General features: G+C 35.6%; 1 protein-coding gene and 1 non-coding gene across 6 annotated transcripts in view; both read left to right on the forward strand.

Moving 5' to 3' along the window:
- Positions 1-484: 484 nt before the first annotated feature.
- The window catches only part of LOC149804191 (fumarate hydratase, mitochondrial-like), a 94,409-nt gene continuing 69,313 nt past the window's right edge, over positions 485-25,580 (forward strand). For 2 of the 5 annotated variants that reach the window (XM_089937696.1, XM_089937687.1), the window contains exons 1-4: positions 508-639; positions 14,386-14,514; positions 18,097-18,207; positions 23,131-23,307. In XM_089937696.1, coding sequence (XP_089793822.1) covers positions 637-639; positions 14,386-14,514; positions 18,097-18,207; positions 23,131-23,307 — 420 coding nt within the window. In that variant the 5' untranslated portion in view covers positions 508-636. Of the gene's footprint in view, positions 640-1,013; positions 1,366-14,385; positions 14,577-18,096; positions 18,208-23,130; positions 23,308-25,580 lie in introns of those variants that run through there. The other 3 variants (XM_089937721.1, XM_089937704.1, XM_089937713.1) reach the window with 3 other exon arrangements.
- On the forward strand, positions 1,607-1,679 carry Trnap-cgg (transfer RNA proline (anticodon CGG)). The gene has a single exon. It is a non-coding gene; the product is annotated as a tRNA-Pro (tRNA).

A 25,580-nucleotide genomic window follows, 5' to 3' on the forward strand; every position in this document is an offset into this window, starting at 1 on the left:
ACTAGGACTGGGCCTGATAACCAGTGAGGAAAACCTGACCGCTTCAATGATATAGAGGTTAGTGCGTCCGCCTCGAATGCGGAAGGTCGTGGGTTCGATCCCTGGCCGAGTCATTCCAAAGACATCTTTAAAAAAATGGCACTAACAGCTGCCTCGCTTGGAGCTCAGCATTAAGAGGTTAGTGTTAGGACTGGTAGGCCTTGTGTCAGGATAATGTGACTGGGTGGGACATCATGCTACATATTAGTCCTACCTGTAAGACCCGACGCTGATATATAAAATCAAAATGTGCTATGTCTTACATGTAGGACTAGCTACATATCTGCGGCATGATGCCCCAGTGCTAGACATGATTATAAACTGCCACACTGCAGACATCGTAGTGATATGACTGAAAATTTGTAAAAGCACGTTAAAAATCCAAATCACCCAGCCACCACCCCCAACCCCACACACACCGCGGAATTCTTTTTCTTTAAAAGACTGGGCCTATGCAAAATACTAACCATTAGAGCGCCACCTATAACGGACGACTTGAACAATAATCACAACTGCGTAACACAACGGAAGTGTAACCTTCAAACTTAAGCGGCAAGACATTGCAACAGAGAAGATTCGCATAACAGTGATTATTAAATGGTCAGTCAAGTATTTTAATCGTACATTAGAAACAATTATGGGAGGTCTCCTTTGTGTTTATATACGTTACCAGTTCCTGAACATGCTGACAAGATAAAATAATTGGCGGGGAGGGGCTGATTTCAAACCATTAGTTACAGTCACCTTGTGTTCGAGTGGGTGTTGTTAATAGATTTTAAATTTAAAAAATAACTGACAGAAATGAGTGCATATGTCAGAGTGAGATGTCTCGGGTGAATTATCAAATTAACGAATAAAAATGCAAACAACTGGTAATTATTCACCATTGGTACAGAATAAAGTACATTGATGTCGACTTCGCGTCACCACACTTCCGGATTGCAAAGTATATAGGATGAGCGCGCATATTTGTTGGCTTGTTTACGTGCCGACTCCAAAATTACAGATAAATAATAAATATTTGTAAATTAAGTTTAATGAAGGATGGGAGAATTAAAATGCATCTCCCAAATCCTTACTCCCGGTACGTAGAAACATCTAAAAGCGCCGAACATCAGAACGCTTTAAAAACGCCGAAGCACGTTCAATTATATTGTATATACTATAATTTACAATTGTTTGTGTTTGTATAATTCAGTTAGTTACATAACAGAGGAACACGGCGTGCTTTTGTTACTGACGAAAACCAATGCAACAGTAAATTCTTCAGGCATGAAATTTAATTAGAGAGCAAATTGATAAGAAGCTGGAAATTAACTTAAAAATGTGAGTTGATTTTTTTTTTTTCTTTTTCATCTCCTGTTTTAATTAAGAATAAATAAAACATACAATCTATCAATTTGCTTAATGTTTGATTATTATGGCAAAGAAAGTTAATATCAATTTAGCAAGGGGAATAATTGCACAATTAGTTCTTGTGGATACAGGCTAATTTTGGCCAAATTACAGCTGATTCATGCGAAAAGTCGGGTTGAGTTGGGCCATACTGTACATTATTGTGTGTACCGCTCCGGTGGCCTAGTGGTTAGAGCGTCCGCCTCGGATGCGGGAGGTCCTGGGTTCGATCCCCGGCCGAGTCATACCAAAAACTTACAAAAATGGTACTAACAGCTGCCTCGCTTGGCGCTCAGCATTAAGAGGTTAGTGTTAGGACTGGTCGGCCCGGTGTCAGGATAATGTGACCGGGTGGGACATCATGCTACATGTCTGCGGCATGATGCCCCAGTGCTAGACATCACTATAAACTGCCGCATTGCAGACATCGTAGCGATATGACTGAAAAATTGTTAAAGCTACGTTAAAAATCAAAATCACATCACATCACATTATTGTGTCCCAGGTAAATTATTTAGTGGAAACTTTATTTATGGAGACAATTACAATTTGGATTAAATTACATTTGATTGACAGGAAGCAGCAACTGAGTGAACATGAAACATGCGTATGTAGCAGATGACTTCATACCTCAAGAATTCTAGTGTATGATTCTTATGTAGCAGATGACTTCATACCTCAAGAATTCTAGTGTATGGTACTTATGTAGCAGATGACTTCATACCTCTAGAATTCTAGTGTATGATACTTATGTAGCAGATGACTTCATACCTCTAGAATTCTAGTGTATGATTTTATAGCAGATGACTTCTAGCCTCCAGAATTCTAGTGTATGATTCTTATGTAGCAGATGACCTCTAGCCTCCAGAATTCTAGTGTATGATTCTTATGTAGCAGATGACCTCTAGCCTCCAGAATTCTAGTGTATGATTCTTATGTAGCAAATGACCTCCAGCCTCCAGAATTATAGTGTATGATTCTTATGTAGCAGATGACTTCATACCTCCAGAATACTAGTGTGTGATTCTTATGTAGCAGATGACTTCTAGCCGCCAGAATTCTAGTGTATGATTCTTATGTAGCAAATGACCTCCAGCCTCCAGAATTATAGTGTATGATTCTTATGTAGCAGATGACTTCATACCTCCAGAATTCTAGTGTATGATTTTTATGTAGCAGATGACTTCATACCTCTAGAATTCTAGTGTATGATTCTTATGTAACAGATGGCCTCTAGAATTCTAGTGTATGATTCTTATGTAGCAGATGACCTCCAGCCTCCAGAATTCTAGTGTATGATTCTTATGTAGCAGATGACTTCATACCTCCAGAATTCTAGTGTATGATTCTTATGTAGCAGATGACTTCTAGCCTCCAGAATTCTAGTGTATGATTCTTATGGATTTGTATACATGTAGCAGATGACTACATACCTCTAGCCTCTAGAATTCTGGTGTATGATTCTTATGTAACAGATGACTTCATACCTCCAAAATTCTAGTGTATGATTCTTATGTAGCAGATGACTTCATACCTCTAGAATTCTAGTGTATGATTCTTATGTAACAGATGACTTCTAGCCTCCAGAATTCTAGTGTATGATTCTTATGTAGCAGATGACTTCATACCTCTAGCCTCCAGAATTCTAGTGCATGATTCTGACCACATCTCTGGATGCAGTTGCAGGTGATAATATGACCAAATTGCAGGTGTTAATATGACCATAGAATATTGACATGTTTATTGCTGCAGTCAGGCATATAATGTATATGTGCCACTGCAGAATATGAATTGTTGACAGTGGCACCATGAACCAGTTGTTTGCAAAAGCTGTTTGATCAATGCTTTTATAACTTTAAATGAAATATATATATGTCCATTTAAATTTGCACAATGTGTGCAATACTTAAAGGGTAGTATGAAAATAAAGTAAGTTGGCTTGCTGGTTCAAGATTTTACTCCTAAGATAAACATTCAACGATAACAGCAACTTAAACTAAATTATTGTGTTACTCATCAATAACTCTTTACACAGTGTTTATTATGTACAGATTTTGGCTAGAAATTTACAAAACTAGCGTAAATTTATGAGCTAAAGGCCAGCCCATAAGACTCAGCCAGCATTTATTCAAGTATTCTTGCACTGAAGTGTTGATTATATGATCAATTGCTGTTGACTGTGATTGGATTAACACATCATTTTATTGTTTGTTTTATGTGCTACAATGTTGAAATCTGCACCATATAATGAACTAAATGAGTTTTATGAAACTTCATAATTTTGGAAATTGAAAACTTTATTCCATTTTGCATGCCAAATTATTTCGCAAACCGCAAACAGCGAATTTTATTAGTATTTATTCATTTTTTTAATTTTAAGCCATAGGGATCTTATGTACTGTTAGCAAGAAAAGCAGAAAGAAAGGAAGAAGGAACAGATAGGTTTTTTTCAAACCAAATAAAAAAAAATCTGCTTAAATTTGTGTTGAAATAAATAATCTGTGTTCATTTTGAGGAGGATATTGTATTTTATTATCTTGCAAGCATAAAAACAATGTTGTGAGTGCAAATGACAATTAAGAATAGTTTGAAATTTGTCATTATAAAAGATGTAAAATAGGAATAATACAATAAAAAATATAAAAACATCACTTAAATCCTCTTTTTTCTCAAATGCAGAAGAAATTCATTGATATCATAGATTAAGTTTTAAGTTCTTGTTGGACATATCAGTACAATGGTATCATTTTGATATTCCAATTTACATATACCAAATGGAAATTTAGTTATCTATACTTAGTCAGTAAAGAACGTAGCCAACTGAACAAATATTTGTAGGTTTTAAGAATTTTTATAAGAAAATCCATTTATTGTTTTTTTAAAAATGTAACAAGATGATGAGATAAAGGTAAATAAAAGGTGGCATGAAAAACAACAATGTTTGATTTTATTTTCATTTCATTCACTCATTCTAAATCCATCTGCCTTACTTTATATCTAATGTTAAATTATAAAAGTTGGTAATTATATGTAATGAATGATACACTATGGCAGGCAAAATGTAACTGACGTGCACTGAGGTGTTTTCAGTGCATTTTGGTGTTTTTCTGTGCCATCTGCTGACTTAAGTTTGAATAGACCATATTATCACTACAGTAATTACCATATATTAAACAAACCATGTTAATTTCATTAATTAAATCAGTTACATTGTCTAAACATGCATCAATCAAGCTTAAACCAATCATAACTAGCTTGTGCTAATCAACACCTGCCAACCAAGTTACATGTATGCCATAGAGGATAAATGATGAGTGGAGGGTTTATTTCCAACATTGAAGTATATGGGGTTGCCATCTCTTAGCATGAATTTGACATACCTTGTAAAATACCTAAAGTGGTGTCTTCTTTCATTCTATGTGCTTGATGGAATACATATCTTGGATTCATGGTACATAATAACTAGTGGATCCATTATTCATCCCATCTGTTTTATTGCCTAAGAGTAGTGAATTAACTACTTAAAGTTTCAGGGCAGTTTTATGGAATCACACATCATCCTTGCTTGCATAAGAATGGACACTTTTATGACAACACAATTCATAGACTGTTGCCTTTATGTGTAGGCATATGGTTGACAAACTTTTAATTAGAGTCCAAATCGCATTACATAAGAAGAAACATTAGCTCGTTGGAGCTTTTTGTTGACTGTAAATAGTAATATTAGAACATACTTCAACAATCAGAAATATTATTATACATTTGTCTTTTTTTTAGTTATAAAATGATGCTTCTTTGCTAAAACTGCATACCCCTGCCCTTTTATATCTTAATAATCCATGCAGGAAATTTATTTTACATGAAAAGATTCTGCTCTCTCTCTCTCTCTTCAGTCACATGTACTGTTAAAATACACGTGTAATGTCTGTACTTACAACTATGCATTGTTTTGTTCTTTTTAGTTATAAAATTAGGCTTCTTTGCTAAAACTGCAGTCCTGCCCTTTTTATCTGTCAGTACATTCTGGGGTTTAAAAAAATATGATTTTCCACAAATGATACCCATTTAGTACAGATGAAGTATCAATACACTATTTTGGTGTCTTTATAAAGATTGAACAAGATCTGAAATATAGTTAAAAATAGATAACCTGAGTTCTGAAAGTAAACTGATGGAAAAAAAGTAACTGAGTCTGGGGTGATGTAAAGTATGTTTTGACAACATAACCCACCCCCACCCCCCAAAAGAGTAAAACAGTAGCTAATATAAATGTGCTAATCAAAATGCTGTATGTTAAACTATTTAAAGTAGGCTAATATTATGTATTCAGAACAGTAGCACAGTGATTTCCTGAATGGGCAATTCACCATGAATATCTGTATTAATGCTGATTCCCAATTTGAAATATTCCTATTAAAGATTTTATATTTGTTAAATTCACCTCTCCCACCACCCCTGCAATAGACATTATTAAACAACCCTGTCTTAATTTGTTTATATTCTATATGTCTTTTTATTTAGCACAGACTTGGTTCCGCATGGAGTCATGTAGATACCATGGTGTTTAAATTACAACTATGTTCACAGCTGACTCTAAATAGACATGTTTGCATAAGTAAATTATGCAAGTGGAATCAATAAAAGGAAAAAGTACAAATGGCACTTGTTACATGTTAGAAGAAGAGTTAAAAAAATGTATGTAGAGTTTCAGCAAGAGAGGATGTTATTGTTGCTTTACTGTAACACTTTAATGGTAATACATCAGCTGGGCTGGAAAATGGATATCTGCTACAGCAGAACCATGATTCCTCAGTCTCATGGTTGTTATCTCCAATCTAGCATGCTTATTCTATATTAATGTAGCAGTCAGCTAACACACTTATTCTTCATTAATGTAGCAGTCAGCTAACACACTTATTCTTCATTAATGTAGCAGTCAGCTAACACACTTATTCTATATTAATGTAGCAGTCAGCTAACACACTTAGTCTTCATTAATGTAGCAGTCAGCTAACACACTTAGTCTTCATTAATGTAGCAGTCAGCTAACACACTTAGTCTTCATTAATGTAGCAGTCAGCTAACACACTTAGTCTTCATTAATGCAGCAGTCAGCTAACACACTTATTCTTCATTAATGTAGCAGTTAGCTAACACACTTATTCTTCATTAATGTAGCAGTCAGCTAACACACTTATTCTTCATTAATGTAGCTATCTGTCTGGTACAGAATAAGCCATGGATGACATGAAGTGATTTATATGCATATAGAGATAAAAATGTATCTATATTGCTTGTGATAGAAACAACTGAAGATTAAAAAGTACAATAATGCAATATTTTATTACATAAATATTTGGGCCCCAAGTGGTTGATTGGGTTAAACTGCTAAATTTTCCAGATCACTGCTCACTCGTCTGCATTGGTTCAAATCTCAGACTCCGCTAATGTGGGTACATGATAAAGCTTGCCAGGTGCTTCTCATAGGTCAGGGTTCTTCTTGGGCTTTCCACCAGATCTTTCTCCACCAGAATTATACTGTGTGCCTTATATAGCCTATCTAGTGTGGAAAAAATGGTATTTAAACCATAACAACAACAACATAATAATTCAGGATCCTGGCATCAACTACTCCAGTTATGTATCAGGTCTAGAATCAGTTGACAGTTCACAGCAACATTGCTAATTTGTGTAGAGGTCATGTTTAGATAAACAATACATATTTAACATTCATCACCTAGTTGGAGAAACTAGACAAACTCGGTTTAGACTATACAATGGTTACGAGATTAGGCAGAGCAAAACTGACATGATTACTGACAAACTATCAATATTCTTGTGTTTAATTTGCTTTTGAAATTGTATTTCTATCATACTTTAATTATCTAATGACAAACCTGCGGTTTATGATAATAATAATAATAATAATAATGAGGACTTTGTATAGTGCATAATCTTTAGAAGCTCTAAATGCTTTACAAAATTAGACAACACCTATAAGACAAGAAACATAATAATGATATTACAAAGCAAACAACATGAAATTAGAAAAACATTAAAAAAGAAAAAACATACTGAGAATATTTCAGGTAGGAAACTATTAGGTCTTTAAGTTTGTTCTTGCAGTCGAAATAAGTGAGTTTTGAGAGCCCTCTTGAATGTGATCACTATGTCTTTGTGTCTAAGTTCAGTGGGCAATTCATTCCACGTTGCTGGGCCATGGTATGCAAAAGAATGCTGTCCATATGACTTTGTTTTCATAGTGGGAATAATGAGTATACGATTGTCAGAAGAGGAGCGTAAGTATCTTGCTGATGTGTACACATGGGTGAGGTCAGATAGGTATGTTGGACTGGAGTCCGACAGCGAAACGTAGCACAGAGAACAAATTTTGTGTTTGATTCTGGATCAAATGGATAGCCAGTGTAGGGTACAGAGCAGCGGGGAGGTGTGCTCTGATCGTGGTACTCCAAGTATGATCCGAGCAGCTGTGTTTTGAACTTTTCGAAGTTTCTGGAGTAGATATTGAGATGAGCCAGACAAAATTGAGTTACAATAGTCCAGTCTTGAAAGTACTAATGAACACACAAGTGTTTTAGTGGCATCAACTGAAAGATATTAGCGAATTGAGCTGATGTGTCTCAGCTCAAGATGTGCAGCCTTGCATATGTTCATGACATGTTGGTGCAATGTGAGAGTACTGTCCAGAGTAATACCTAGGTTTTGTACTGATTGTGTGAATTTAATGTTGGTGTTGCTGATATTTATTGTTTGAGGTAAAGGATGTGAATGAGAATGTCTTTGTGTTGTGATCAGAATGGCCTCAGTTTTATCATCATTCATCTGCAGCTTGTTATAAGTCATCCATGATTTCACATCAGAAATGCACCTCTCTACACCTTGGATGGTAGCATCAACTTAAGTTGGGTGGCTAGATTTGTATATTTGGGTGTCATCAGCATACAGTTGGTGAGACACTGGATGATGATCTACGACACTTGAGAGCAAATGAGTGTACAGAATGAAGAGAACAGGTCCAAGAACAGACCCCTGTGGAACACCACAACATAGATCAACTGGGTTGAAGTGTATTCCATTTGCAGATACAATTTGTGTCCTGTTGACCAAGTAGGACTTGAACCACAGTAAGGCTGTATCATGAATGCCAAATACATGCTGGAGACGGTGAAGTAATATATCATGGTCTATTGTGTCAAATGCTGCAGACAGATCAAGGAGGGTGAGGACTGTAATCTTTCCGCTATCCAACGCAGAGAGAATGTCATTAACTACTTTTAGAAGAGTAGTTTCAGTACTGTGGCAAGGGCAATATGCAGATTGTACATTGCTAAAAAGATTATTTGAATTTAGATGAAATACAAGCAGGGATAGAACAACCTTTTCTAAGATTTTTGAAATGAATGGGAGATTAGGAACTGGGCGGTAGTTCTTTAAATCATTATGGTCTGGTGTTGGTTAAGACACCCCCACCACCTTCACAACACATGCGCACTTAAAGTAAATTTGGAGAAGCTGAGCATCTACAATTATAAACAAATAAACATGGCAGACCACCAGGGGCTTATCATGAGAGAAATAATGTACTAAATGGTATTTAATGGTACATAGAAGACAGTGTTCTTACTAATTGCACTAAATTATACTTATTATATAAACATGTAAAAAATGAACGCATTGTTTTATGTGGGATCCCAGTTTTCAAGGATTTTGTGGGTGCTACAAAATTTTGAATTCATAGACTTTGTGAAGAACTATCTTTCTGTTGAAAAATTATGACCGCTTTCCCAGTATACAGTTGTAAATACAAATTGAAATATCTGTTTTTGGAAAAACTGCAAAAGTTGATCTTCATAAATTCGTTAACAGTAACTGATTGATTTCATGTTTCTATATGGAATATCAATAGTTAAATTAGAACTAATACAAAAGGAGAATACTATTTGAGTGCATGTTACTGGTGTAGTGCCTGTTACAGTATTTAAAATTTAGGGGTTCAGTTCCATCAAGTACTTGAAAGAAGGGGAAGATTTTAATGCCAAAATTAAGATAGGGCTTGAAAATGTGCTGCATGATTTTTGTGCATTTTGTTGATTATTGTGTATGAAATATATGTATATATTTGACTTGAATCCTGCAGTTCCATGACCTGGAATTGGACATGCAGAGCAGCGGTGGGTCAGTGGTCAATTTCAACTGACAACCAAATTTTGTGACCTATAATTGTCATTGCGAAGACTCCCTAATTAAATTTAGACAAGAATGATGTTTTTTTAAACCAGAATTCACCTTCATGTACCTTCACTTGGTGACCACTATTTTTTGTGTCATATTTACCCCCCCTATATTTAGTTTTCTCTCTTACCCTCATAAAGCTCGCATAATTTCTGTTATAGTAATTTGATGTTGTTGTTTTTTAAAAAGGAGAATCGGAAAATGTATTGATGCTGAACTACAGTGATGATTTATCAGGGGTCAGATTGCAAAAATACTTATAAATGTTTTAATTTAATTTTATAAAATGTGTAAAGGATAAAAGATGTTTATAAAAAATTAAAATTCAAATGATTAAGATTCTGTTCAAAAATTCTAAATTCTATGTCACATACATGTACTTTGTTAACTTTTGTTCATTTGAATAAAAAATAAGAAATCTAATAGCATGCAGTACTTTATAACTTTTGGCACTTAAGGCAGTTGAATAAGATTTGTGATGAATAATATATATGGTTGTCTGAAATAAAAGTCAAAATATGACTGGTATTGTAATTAGACCCAGCATCATTGTCAAAGATCGATTTCTGTAGCCCAGGAAGGATCTTTACCGTTACCAAGAGAATAGAAACATGTTTCTGCTGCAAAAGAAGTTGTAAGGACTCAAAATAAGTTTATCTGTCATTTTCGTCAAATAGAACCTTACATTTATTCTGATTGCAGTTGAAATAACCTTTCTTTAAGATTCAATATTTCTTCAATACACCAGCATTGAATGTATGTGTGTGTGTGTGTGTGTCTGTTGTGTTTTTTTTTTGTCTATTGTTTTCTTTATCATCTTCACTGACCTCCATGATAGTCTCACTGTCAGAGTCTATATCCATGGTTTCTAGTGGGATTTCTGTTAGTTTTCTTTCCATGGTCCAGGCACTCTATGTTTGAAATCTTTGGACTTGCTTACCTTTGTTTGTAGATCCTAGCTGGAAATAAGGTGTATATTGATCCAATTCCAACATCACTGCTGCTTGAGTGCTTAGATCCAGTATTGCCTTCACTAACTGATGTTATTAATACCTCTCTCTCATCTGGGGAATTCCCATCATTTTTCAATGCTGCCATTGTAAAGCCTCTGCTGAAAAAACAATGCTAGACCATAATGATTTAAAGAACTACCGCCCAGTTTCTAATATCCCATTCATATGAACAATCTTAGAATAGGTTGTTCTATCCCAGCTTGTATCTCATCTGAATTCAAACAGTCCTTTTAGCACTGTACAACTTGCATATCACCCTTGCCACAGTACTGAACTACTCTTCTAAAAGTAGTTAATGACATTCACTCTTCTTTGGATAGTGGAAAGATTACAGTCCTCACCCTCCTTGATTTGTCTGCAGCATTTGACACAATAGACCATGATATATTACTTCACCGTCTCCAGCATGTATTTGGCATTCATGATACAGCCTTACTGTGGTTCAAGTCCTACTTGGGCAACAGGACACAAATTGTGTCTGCAAATAATGATGAGGACTTTGTATAGCACCTAATCTTTAGAAGCTCTAAGCGCTTTACAACACTAGACAACACCTATAAGATAAGAAACATAATAATAATATTACAAAAACAAACAACATGAAATTAGAAAAACATTAAACAAATAAAAAACATGCTGAGACAGTGAAATGTAGCACAGAGAACAAATTTTGTGTTTGATTCTGGATCAAATGGATAGCCAGTGTAGGTACAGAGCAGCGGGGAGGTGTGCTCTGATCGTGGTACTCTAAGTATGATCCGAGCAGCTGTGTTTTGAACTTTCTGAAGTTTCTGGAGTAGATATTGAGATGAACCAGACAAAATTGAGTTACAATAGTCCAGTCTTGAAAGTACTAATGAACACACAAGTGTTTTAGTAGCATCAACTGAAAGATATTAGCGAAATGAGCTGATGCGTCTCAGCTCAAGATATGCAGCCTTGCATATGTTCATGATATGTTGGTGCAATGTGAGAGTATTGTCCAGAGTAATACCTAGGTTTTGTACTGATTGTGTGAATTTAATGTTGGTGTTGCTGATATTTATTGTTTGAGGTAAAGGATGTGAATGAGAAAGTCTTTGTGTTGTGATCAGAATGGCCTCAGTTTTATCATCATTCATCTGCAGCTTGTTACACGTCATCCATGATTCACATTAGAAATGCACCTCTCTACACCTTGGATGGTAGCATCAGATTTGAATATTTGGGTGTCATAAGCGTACAGTCAGTGAGACACTGGATGATGATCCTTAGATTACCATGATCAGAGCACACCTCCCCGCTGCTCTGTACCCTACACTGGCTATCGATTCAATCCAGAATCAAACAAAATTTGTTCTCTGTGCTACATTTCACTGTCGGAATCCAGTCCAACATACCTATCTGACCTCACCCATGTGTACACACCAGCAAGATACTTACGCTCCTCTTCTGACAATCATATACTCATTATTCCCACTATGAAAACAAAGTCATATGGACAGTGTTCTTTTGCATACCAGGGCCCAGCAATGTGGAATGAATTGCCCACTGAACTTGGACACAAAGACACAGTAATCACATTCAAGAGGGCTCTCAAAACTCACTTATTTTGACTGCAAGAACAAACTTAAAGACCTAATAATGTTTCCTACCTGAAATATTCTCAGCATGTTTTTTATTGTTTGATGTTTTTCTAATTTCATGTTGTTTTCGTATGACTGGAGTACTGTAACTCAATTCTGTCTGGTTAATCTCAATATCTACTCCAGAAACTTCAAAAAGTTCAAAACACAGCTGCTCGGATCATACTTAGAGTACCCCAATCAGAGCACACCTCCCTACTGCTCTGTACCCTACACTGGCTATCCATTCGATCCAGAATCAAACACAAAATTTGTTCCCTGTGCTACGTTTCACTGACGGACTCCAGTCCAACATACCAATCCGACCTCACCCATGTGTACACACCAGCAAGATACTTACGCTCCACTTCTGATAATCGTATACTCATTATTCCTACTATGAAAACAAAGTCATATGGACAACGTTCTTTTTGCATACCAGTGCCCAGCAACGTGGAATGAATTGCCCACTGAACTTAGACACAAATACAGTGATTCCATTCAAGAGTGCTCTTAAAACTCACTTATTTTGACTGCAAGAACAAACTTAAAGACCTAATAATGTTTCCTACCTTAAATAATTCAGTATGTTTTTTTGTTTTCTAATTTCACGGTGTTGTTTTTTTTGTAATCATAAAAAGTCCTCATTATTATTATTATTAGAATGAATTGGATCATTAGCTCTTTCCTGAAAAAAAGTGAAAATAGAAAATAGAAAAAGTTTTTTATGGCCTACCACAGAAAACCCATACTTTTCATTGCATTATTAAAGCCCGCCCCCGCCATTACTTATCGCCACCTCACTCCTTTAAACAGTGACCAGAGTGACATAGGTAAACTATGTAAAATGTTTGATGAGTATTCCTCTTGTTATATATCTGTACATTGACTACTACCTGGGATGCCAGGCGCAGGAATCATTAATGACACTCCTCTAATTAGACCCTGCCACAATATTTCAGGAATTTCTATCCAGTGGTTTTGTGTGGAGATGTATAATGGATAGACACAGGGTTTCACAATGTCCATGATAAAAATGACATTTTTGTTATTTGTTTGAAAATCATATTGTTACTTTTCAGAGAAAACAAAATTTTTAACACTATTGTCTCTCAGGAATATTTTCAGTAATTAGTATTACATGTTACATACTTTATTAAGTGTTTGTGTGTGCATGTGTGTGATTTGGATTTTTAACATAGCTTTAATAATTTTTCAGTCATATCACTACGATATCTGCAGCGTGATAGTTTATAGTGTTGTCTAGCACTGGCGCATCATGCTGCAGACATGTAGCATGATGTCCCACCCAGTCACATTATCCTGACACAAGGCTGGCCAGTCCTAACACTAACCTCTTAATGCTGAGTACCAGGCTGTTGATAACATTTTTGTAAGCCTTTGGTATAACTTGGCCAGGGATCAAACCCATGACCTCCCACATCCAAGGCGGACACTCTAACCACAAGACCACTGGAGCAGTACTTTATTAAGTGTTGTGGATGTTTTCTTCAGATGTGACTCCTATTGTCCAAATTTTACAGGAATTGAAAATTTGATCATTTATCATGAAGCACCCCTTTTAGAATTTTTGTTGATTAAGGGCATGCAAAATAATGGTAAGCAAAAATATATATTTGGAACAACTTAAAGTAAGATGCCAAATTTTAATTTTTTCATATGTATGTTTTTGATGTATAATAGTATATTGAATGTGGAGATGTTTAAGTGGTTATTTGTAAAGTGCATCAGTTTCAAAACTTACATTAAAACATAGTTCATGTCTGTTTTGCTTAAATAGTGTACATCAGCATGGGATCCTGAATAACAGGAAAACTTTGCTTCAGGCATACATCAGTTTGTACAGCCAACAGCATAACAACTTTGTTGTCAATGTTAAGATCTTGTGTACAAGTTTTTAACACATGTTGTGGTTTTGCAAGTGTGAGGCTGTGTTGTGCAGATGCAGGTGAGACTAAGTTGTGCAGATATAGGTAAGATGGAGCATTCTGCAGAATCCTTGTTGCTACAAAATGTATCTTTTTACAAACTATGACCTTTAAAATTTGCATTTATTTCAGGCTGAAGAGTTTCGAATTGAAACAGACAGCTTTGGAGAGATCCAAGTTCCAAGTGACAAATACTATGGAGCGAACACGGCCCGGTCTCTACTCAACTTTGATATTGGCGGTCCAACTGAGAGAATGCCAGTAAAGGATTCCATTGCTTTGTTTTACAGTATAAACACTGGCTCTGACTAAATTCTACACAAGTAGTATTTCATTCTTTCCTATACATTTACCAATCAAAACTGATTATTTATTGTTTTATAATTTTTTAATGTCACATTTATCCTCATATATGCTAGCTCAGTGTTATGCAAAATGTCCCACATTATTATATGTTGAAGATGGATGCTAAAAATAAATTCAGAAAGCTTGAGAAATAATAATCCACCCCTGGAAAAGTGGTGTAAATGGAGTTATTGGGTGGCTTAAAGTCACAAGACTTCAACTGACAGCCTCAAATATTATGGCATACTTGTTTAGCAAGACATGAAAACAGGTCTGATTTCATCACAGCAGTAAAAAAAAAAACATCTCCGTTATAACATGACTGATTATTAAGTGACTGGTACTTATGTTTCGGCAGGAAAATATGTTGCAAATAATTAAAAGAAGAAAATTTCATTGAAAATTATGAACTTGCAATGCAATAAATTTACAAGTTGAGACAGTATTCTTTAAAAACATACTTGCTTTGGCAGGTATTCAGTATGTGATTGATATTCATAAGATAGTAGAAATCAACGTCAAGAAATATGACAAAAACCACATATTTTTGGGAATATTCTTTGATTATATTTAAAATCAAAGGATGAATTGAACATCATTTGTAGCCAGGACAAAAGTATTATAACAATATTCCTTCAATGTAGATATGAAAATAAAACTACTTTTCATCACAGCAAAATCTGACATCATCATAACATGGCTGATGGTAGATGTGCAAAATGAACGTTTTCATGTGTGCCCATGCTCATGAAGGGTCAAAGTTCAACAATTTGACACTGGTCATTTAATGCATGGCTGATATCAACCATTGAAAGAAAATAATATATTCTACTAAAGGGAAAAACTAACAACTACAGCTTATATCTTGTGCATTATGCATTTATAAATGAATGAAAGAAAAAAGTTTATGAAGTTCATTATGGACATAGTTTTAAAAAAAGTTTTAAACATTATTCTGTAACACTCGTGACCGCTCCGGTGGACTAGTGGTTAGAGCATCTGCCTTGGATGCGGGAGGTCATGGGTTTGATCCCTGGCTGAGTCATACCAAAGACTTGCAAAAATGGTACTAACAGCTGCCTCGCTTGGTGCTCAGCAATAAGAGGTTAGTGTTAGGAATGGTCGGTCTTGTATCAAGATAATGTGACTGGGTGGGACATCATGCTACACGTCTGCAGCATGATGCCCCAGTGCTAGACATCAATATAAACTGCCACACTGCAGACATCATAGCGATATGACTGAAAAATTGTTGTTGTAGGGTTTAATGCCATTTTTCAGCACACGATAAGCTATACATGGCAGCCAGTATTAATGGTGGAGGAAGAACCCGGGAAAATCCCGGAAAGAACCACCGACCCATGAGAAGCTACTGGCAAGCTTTCTCACATACCCACATTGGCTGAATCCAAGACTCGAACCATTGCAGACAGAGGTGAGATGGCAGTGATCTGTAACGGAGAGAGCTATAGACCACTCGGCCACTCAGGGCCCCACTGAAAAATTGTTAAAGTTACGTTAAAAATTCAAATCACACACACACACACTGTAACACTTGTAACAATTTCAAAAATGCAAAACACATTGCTTCATGTGGTTGTAAATCACAGATACTTTGATGTTGTATACCAAAGTTGATTTATTTTGTAATGTTGGTATATTTTTAACATTAAGATTGGATCTTTTACAGTACAAGAGTTTGTATCCCTCCCCAACCCCCACCAACAAAAGTTGATGGGAAGTTTGCAGTTATAAGGCAGTGATGATGTCAGTCTATCTGTTTCCCTGTTGTGGCCTTGAAGGGTTATGTGTGCTTTATCTATAAGCAGAAGGCAGTGATGATGTCATTCTGTTTCCCTGTTGTGGCCTTGCAGGGTTATGTGTGCTTTATCTATAAGCAGAAGGCAGTGATGATGTCATTCTATCTGTTTCCCTGTTGTGGCCTTGCAGGGTTATGTGTGTTTTATCTATAAGCAGAAGGCAGTGATGTCATTCTGTTTCCCTGTTGTGGCTTTGCAGGGTTATGTTTGCTTTATCTATAAGCAGAAGGCAGTGATGATGTCATTCTATCTGTTTCCCTGTTGTGGCCTTGCAGGGTTATGTGTGCTTTATCTATAAGCAGAAGGCAGTGATGATGTCATTCTATCTGTTTCCCTGCTTTGACCTTGCAGGGTTATGTATGCTTTATCTATAAGCAGAAGGCAGTGATGATGTCAGTCTATCTGTTTCCCTGTTGTGGCCTTGAAGGGTTATGTTTGCTTTATCTGTAAGCAGAAGGCAGTGATGATGTCATTCTATCTGTTTCCCTGCTTTGACCTTGAAGGGTTATGTGTGCTTTATCTATAAGCAGAAGGCAGTGATGATGTCATTCTATCTGTTTCCCTGCTTTGGCCTTGAAGGGTTATGTGTGCTTTATCTATAAGCAGAAGGCAGTGATGATGTCAGTCTATCTGTTTCTTTGTTGTGGCCTTGCAGGGTTATGTGTGCTTTATCTATAAGCAGAAGGCAGTGATGTCATTCTGTCTGTTTCCCTGTTGTGGCCTTGCAGGGTTATGTGTGCTTTATCTATAAGCAGAAGGCAGTGATGATGTCATTCTATCTGTTTCCCTGTTGTGGCCTTGCAGGGTTATGTATGCTTTATCTATAAGCAGATGCAGATTAACTTTTTGATCTGAGGGCTGCTATATATAGATCAAGGTCAAGGTCAAAAGCTGAGAATGTGATTCCCTTTCTGTATAACAAGTCAAGTTTCCTTGGCCTGATTTTCATCAAACTTCATTGGTAGACTACATTTTAGAAGAGGAAGGTCCTTATTGTTTTTAAGGTCAAGGTCACAATAACTGGAGTCAACCTTTTTGGTTTGTGCACAGTAAGTTGTGGTTCTTGGATCCATTAGGCTTCATAGGCTGTCTACACTTGGCCAGAGGCACTTTTCTGCTGATTTGGGTCCAGAGGTCAAAGTTACTGGAGTTGAAATTATCATAGGGTTTTACATGATAAGTCCACTTTCCTAACATTTCCCTCTCTCGGTTTTTGACCATCATATAGTAGAAGAAAGTGAGACACTAGTCACTTTATTATGAAGTTGAGACAATTCATTAGGTGATAAACATTGTGAACCCCTTTTATTTAAGGGTCAGGATCACAGTCATCAAAAATGTGCATTATTGATTTGTTTAAAGTTTTTCATTTGTTTGCATTACTTGAACCCCTTGATAGATTCTGATCATGTTTGGCATGAATTCTTATGACGCAGGTTCAAGTCATTCTGTGGCACACTCACTTACCCTATAACTTTTGGAGTCAAGGTTGCATTCATAGAAAAAAAATAACGTTTTGTATTCAAGTTTTTATTTACTTCTGTTTCCTAAACCCATTGATGGATTTATTTTTGTTCTTTAGATGAATCATTATGAAGCTAAGACAGTTCATTCTGCAACATGCTCACTCAACCTTTTGATTTTTGGTTCATGTTAATTTTAGTGGTTTTGTTTGTAGCTTCCGATTATCAAAGCGTTTGGCATTTTGAAAAGATGTGCAGCTGAAGTCAACCAGGAGTATGGACTTTCCCCAAACCTTGCCTCCTACATCATTGCAGCTGCTGATGAGGTAATACCTTGCAACTTCATTTTCTTTTTTTAAAAGCAAAACTAACATCTACTGAAACGTTATATTGCTTTGAGTGCAAAAGTCCAAGGCATGATCTTTCAAAGGTTTCTGTGGAATATAAAAAATCTCTTAGAGGTTAAAATGACAGACTTTGAAAACTAGTTAGATACTTAAAATGCTTAAGTTCCTTTTAAGAACTGAGCAGAAAGTAAAGATCACGAAACCTACAGGTAAAGAAGAAAATTAACAGTATTATATGACACAAGATTTGTGTTGCCAGCATGTAAGTAATATTATGATTTAAATGTACCTAAGAAATATGCAGCCATGCTTGTAAGTAATATTATGATTTAAATGTACCTAAGAAATATGCAGCCATGCTTGTAAGTAATATTATGATTTAAATGTACCTAAGAAATATGCAGCCATGCTTGTAAGTAATATTATGAATCGAATGTACCTTGGTGATGAGTACAAACCTGCATGTAAGTAATATCAATCTGGTGTACAATAGTAATATACAACCCTGCATGTAAGTAATATCAATCTGATGTACCATAGTAATATACAACCCTGCATGTAAGTAATATCAATCTGATGTACCATAGTAATATACAACCCTGCATGTAAGTAATATCAATCTGGTGTACAATAGTAATATACAACCCTGCATGTAAGTAATATCAATCTGATGTACCATAGTAATATACAACCCTGCATGTAAGTAATATCAATCTGATGTACCATAGTAATATACAACCCTGCATGTAAGTAATATCAATCTGGTGTACAATAGTAATATACAACCCTGCATGTAAGTAATATCAATCTGATGTACCATAGTAATATACAACCCTGCATGTAAGTAATATCAATCTGATGTACCATAGTAATATACAACCCTGCATGTAAGTAATATCAATCTGATGTACCATAGTAATATACAACCCTGCATGTAAGTAATATCAATCTGATGTACCATAGTAATATACAACCCTGCATGTAAGTAATATCAATCTGGTGTACCATAGTAATATACAACCCTGCATGTAAGTAATATCAATCTGATGTACCATAGTAATATACAACCCTGCATGTAAGTAATATCAATCTGGTGTACGATAGTAATATACAACCCTGCATGTAAGTAATATCAATCTGATGTACCATAGTAATATACAACCCTGCATGTAAGTAATATCAATCTGATGTACCATAGTAATATACAACCCTGCATGTAAGTAATATCAATCTGGTGTACCATAGTAATATACAACCCTGCATGTAAGTAATATCAATCTGGTGTACCATAGTAATATACAACCCTGCATGTAAGTAATATCAATCTGGTGTACCATAGTAATATACAACCCTGCATGTAAGTAATATCAATCTGGTGTACCATAGTAATATACAACCCTGCATGTAAGTAATATCAATCTGATGTACCATAGTAATATACAACCCTGCATGTAAGTAATATCAATCTGATGTACCATAGTAATATACAACCCTGCATGTAAGTAATATCAATCTGGTGTACCATAGTAATATACAACCCTGCATGTAAGTAATATCAATCTGATGTACCATAGTAATATACAACCCTGCATGTAAGTAATATCAATCTGATGTACCATAGTAATATACAACCCTGCCTGTAAGTAATATCAATCTGATGTACCATAGTAATATACAACCCTGCCTGTAAGTAATATCAATCTGATGTACCATAGTAATATACAACCCTGCCTGTAAGTAATATCAATCTGGTGTACCATAGTAATATACAACCCTGCCTGTAAGTAATATCAATCTGATGTACCATAGTAATATACAACCCTGCCTGTAAGTAATATATCAATCTGGTGTACCATAGTAATATACAACCCTGCATGTAAGTAATATCAATCTGGTGTACCATAGTAATATACAACCCTGCCTGTAAGTAATATCAATCTGATGTACCATAGTAATATACAACCCTGCATGTAAGTAATATCAATCTGATGTACCATAGTAATATACAACCCTGCATGTAAGTAATATCAGTCTGGTGTACCATAGTAATATACAACCCTGCATGTAAGTAATATCAATCTGATGTACCATAGTAATATACAACCCTGCATGTAAGTAATATCAATCTGATGTACCATAGTAATATACAACCCTGCATGTAAGTAATATCAATCTGGTGTACCATAGTAATATACAACCCTGCCTGTAAGTAATATCAATCTGATGTACCATAGTAATATACAACCCTGCATGTAAGTAATATCAATCTGGTGTACCATAGTAATATACAACCCTGCCTGTAAGTAATATCAATCTGATGTACCATAGTAATATACAACCCTGCCTGTAAGTAATATCAATCTGATGTACCATAGTAATATACAACCCTGCATGTAAGTAATATCAATCTGGTGTACCATAGTAATATACAACCCTGCATGTAAGTAATATCAATCTGGTGTACCATAGTAATATACAACCCTGCCTGTAAGTAATATCAATCTGATGTACCATAGTAATATACAACCCTGCATGTAAGTAATATCAATCTGATGTACCATAGTAATATACAACCCTGCATGTAAGTAATATCAATCTGGTGTACCATAGTAATATACAACCCTGCATGTAAGTAATATCAATCTGATGTACCATAGTAATATACAACCCTGCATGTAAGTAATATCAATCTGGTGTACCATAGTAATATACAACCCTGCCTGTAAGTAATATCAATCTGATGTACCATAGTAATATACAACCCTGCATGTAAGTAATATCAATCTGATGTACCATAGTAATATACAACCCTGCATGTAAGTAATATCAATCTGGTGTACCATAGTAATATACAACCCTGCATGTAAGTAATATCAATCTGATGTACCATAGTAATATACAACCCTGCATGTAAGTAATATCAATCTGATGTACCATAGTAATATACAACCCTGCATGTAAGTAATATCAATCTGATGTACAATAGTAATATACAACCCTGCATGTAAGTAATATCAATCTGGTGTACAATAGTAATATACAACCCTGCATGTAAGTAATATCAATCTGGTGTACCATAGTAATATACAACCCTGCATGTAAGTAATATCAGTCTGATGTACCATAGTAATATACAACCCTGCATGTAAGTAATATCAGTCAGGTGTATAATAGTAATGGATAGCTCAAATATAGCACATAAATGGATTGTCTGTTACTGACTTCATGAACAATATACAATATACATTAAACTTAACTTAAAACCTACTATTTTGAAGACCATCTGCCATGAAAGGACAGTGTCTTTTAATGCACAGATCAACTGTATTGTAACGTAATAACCTCTAATGAGATAATGCCATTCTTGCAAGACCATTGTATTGTAACGTAATAACCTCTAATGAGATAATGCCATTCTTGCAAGACCACTGTATTGTAACGCAATAACCTCTAATGAGATAATGCCATCCTTGCAAGACCACTGTGCTCTGTGTTCACTTCTTGTCAAAGTTTGTGTGTATGGCTTTAGTACATTTAAGTGTTTTTTGTGTATGGCTTTAGTACATTTAACAGTTTGTGGGGGCCCCGAGTGGCCGAGTGGTCTAAAGCGCTGTCCGTTACGGATCACTGCCATCTCACCGCTGTCTGCGTGGGTTCGAGTCTCGGATTCAGCCAATGTGGGTATGTGAGAAAGCTTGCCAGTAGCTTCTAGTGGGTCGGTGGTTCTTTCCGGGCTTTTCCCGGGTTCTTCCAACACCATTAATACTGGCCGCCATGTATAGCCTATCGTGTGCTGAAAAATGGCGTTAAACCCTACAACAACAACAATAACAGTTTGTGTGTATGGCTTTAGTACATTTAAGTGTTTGTGTGTATGGCTTTAGTACATTTAACAGTTTGTGTGTATGGCTTTAGTACATTTAAAATTTGTGTGTATGGCTTTAGTACATTTAAAATTTGTGTGAATGGCTTTAGTACATTTAAGTGTTTGTGTGTATGGCTTTAGTACATTTAACAGTTTGTGTGTATGGCTTTAGTAAATTTAACAATTTATGTGTATGGGTTTAGTACATTTAACAGTTTGTGTGTATGGCTTTAGTGTCCATTAGTATTTTGCATAGTTTTAGTGCATATAAGTGTTTGTATAATTTTAGTGCAAATAAGTGTTTGTGTGTATGGTTTTAGTGCATATAAGTGTTTGTTTATATGGTTTTAATGCAAATAAGTGTTTGTGTGTATGGTTTTAGTGCATATAAGTGTTTGTGTGTATGGTTTTGGTGCATATAAGTGTTTGTGTCTATGGCTTTAGTGCACACAAGTGTTTGTGTGTATGGTTTTAGTGCATATAAGTGTTTGTGTGTATGGTTTTAGTGCATATAAGTGTTTGTGTCTATGGCTTTAGTGCATACAAGTGTTTGTGTGTATGGTTTTAGTGCATATAAGTGTTTGTATAGTTTTAGTGCATATAAGTGTCTGTGTGTATGGCTTTAGTGCATATAAGTGTGTGTATGGCTTTAGTGCATATAAGTGTTTGTGTGTATGGTTTTAGTGCATATAAGTGTTTGTGTATATGGCTTTAGTGCATATAAGTGTTTGTGTATATGGCTTTAGTGCATATAAGTGTTTGTGTGTATGGTTTTAGTGCATATAAGTGTTTGTGTGTATGGTTTTAGTGCATATAAGTGTTTGTGTGTATAGTTTTAGTGCATGTAAGTGTTTGTGTGTATCGTTTTAGTGCATATAAGTGTTTGTGTGTATGGTTTTAGTGCATATAAGTGTTTGTATGGATGTATGTATGGTTGTAGTGCATATTAGTCTTTGTGTATTGTTTTAGTGCATATTAGTGTTTTCGCATATGGTTTTAGAACATACAAGTGTTACTAATCATTTTCATTTTTGTAGGTGATAAAAGGTAAGATGGATGATCACTTTCCTTTGGTAATATGGCAGACAGGGTCAGGCACACAGACAAACATGAATGTAAATGAGGTCATTAGCAACAGGGCCATTGAAATGATGAATGGAAAGCTTGGCAGCAAGACCCCCATCCACCCTAATGACCATGTCAACATGAGCCAGGTATTGCACAGTTTGAATGAAATTTTGGGGAAATAATCAAAAGATGTTATTAAACTTGAACAGATCTCGACAGTGGAAAAATACTTCTACTTGTTCAGTACGGAAACCTTATACAGTGTGACCCTGCTATACCACGGTAGTTGGGAGCCATAAAACCTGACCGCGTTATATACCGAACTGTGTTATATGCAACCAAGTCAGTTAGCTGAAGAAAATGTCCCCCCCCCCACCAAAAACAAAAATGGGGGGGGGGGTAATAAATGGGAGCGGTAAAATACGTGCTTCGTCGGCACAGTTACCATCTTGAATTGATGCATATTAAATGAGAAATACACCTGTAGTGAAAACAGAGAAGACATAATATAATAGTTTACTTTATTTAGAGAACCATGAATTAGTATATATACGTGAATCTTGTTTATATATAAATGTCTAATGTATAGCATGAATAGAGTATCAACACCGTGTACGCACCTGCTAACCTCATCATATACATTGAATTCAAAATACAAGTGATTCCATCGAAAATATGCACACACAGCTTTAAAATATTCATTAATTTTGTGAATTAATATTCATTAAATTTGGTCTGAATTCAGTGGAAAAACATAGCACAATCACGTAACGAATGACGAAGCACATTTACAAGTCGGTAAAAGTTAGTTTGAGTTTCACGCTATCGTTATAAACTTTTTCCCTACAAAAAGGAAACTTTCACAGCACAGCACAATTAACGTGTTCCAGTCACGTTGGAAAATGCAAACATCCATCAGATTTCCATCACTTTTATTTAAGTTTGTTACTGACTTCCTTTGAAGAAAAGTTCTTTGCTGTTATTGAAAGATTGTAGTTGGGTTTCTTTGATGAAGGGTGCATGCGCTATTGAAGTCATCGCTAAAGGACAGCTTTGGAGAACCAAATGAATGTCCATTTCTTATTGTGGCGGCAACATCAAATAACTGTATTGCATGATTGAGACTGGTATTTTTTCCATTTGCTGAGTACGTTTTCATAACAGTCGGTGCTTCAAAGGTAATCTGTTTCCTTTGAAATTTCAGCAAACTATTTTATCTGGGTACATTTTTAAAAAGGAATTGGCCGTCTTTTAAACTATTCTAGTTACTGCCCCTCCATGCCTACTAAATAAACCAATAAGTAAGATGTATTTTTTTTTACATTTGCGGTAGTAGCGTGATGCTGCCTACCACGCATGCGTCTGAAAATTAAGAAAGGGTCAACTGATGATAGAGACGCAGGTGTTCTGATGACAGGGATTATTACAGAAAATGTGAGCGTTTTGAAGGATTTAGTTCTGAGTGAAACGAAGATGAATTTTACTTACCATCCACATACAAATGTCAGTGTTTGTAAATATATTAATTATACAGAACTCATGCAAGATGTCAGGATAAGCGGATTATGCTATAACAATACACTCTTTAGATGGTTTGTCAGTATGGACAAAGAATTTGTTTATGTAACAATAGATAAATTTCAGCGCATTTTATATCCAGTTTGCGGCTTCCTTTCATGGGGCATCTGAATTTCTCCACTCCTAACAATGTCACCAACAAATAAAAAAGCCACATGGTATATTTTGCAGCCAGTAAGGAAAAACAATCCAAGTTTGCGACATTGGTGAAGACCTACGCGATCCCAGAATAAACTTTTTATGCATTTTTTCTTCTTCTTACTTTTAAGAAGAAAATTTTTTACTTTTTCGTGTACGAGAAAAATACTTATAAAATATCAGGAGCCAGACCACGATCGTCTTGTATTATTCATACGTGATCACTTCCCCAAAATGATAAGCAAATTTTTACGGGTTTTTTTGTACTTTTTAAGAATTATTTTGTGCACAAGAAAAATACATGTATATGAAATTTCTGAAGCCACGTCACGACCACGTTATATCCGAATTCGCGTTATAATGGAGCACGTTATAGCGGGGTCACACTGTAATATTGAAGTATTTTAAAGGGGTGTGGTATTAGGAATACTTACTGCTATACTTTAGTCACAGAATATTGTAATACATTTCCTTTTACCAGTCCATCTGTCCGTAACACTTATATCCTTCTAAACCACGGACTGGAAATTCACCAGACTCTTTATGTAGGATGCCATTGTAACAATCAGATTGGTATTTGTTGGTGCTCTTTTAGGTCTGTTATATAACAATTGCAGTGACCTTTTATAATTTTTTTCTTGACCAAAAGTTTATACATTTGGTCATACACAAGGATGCTTAATATATGTAACAGCTTTGCTAT

Source organism: Sinohyriopsis cumingii, chromosome 2 (assembly GCF_028554795.1).
Source record: "Sinohyriopsis cumingii isolate HCF-2022 chromosome 2, ASM2855479v2, whole genome shotgun sequence".
In the NCBI taxonomy this organism is placed as follows: Eukaryota; Metazoa; Mollusca; class Bivalvia; order Unionida; family Unionidae; genus Sinohyriopsis; species Sinohyriopsis cumingii.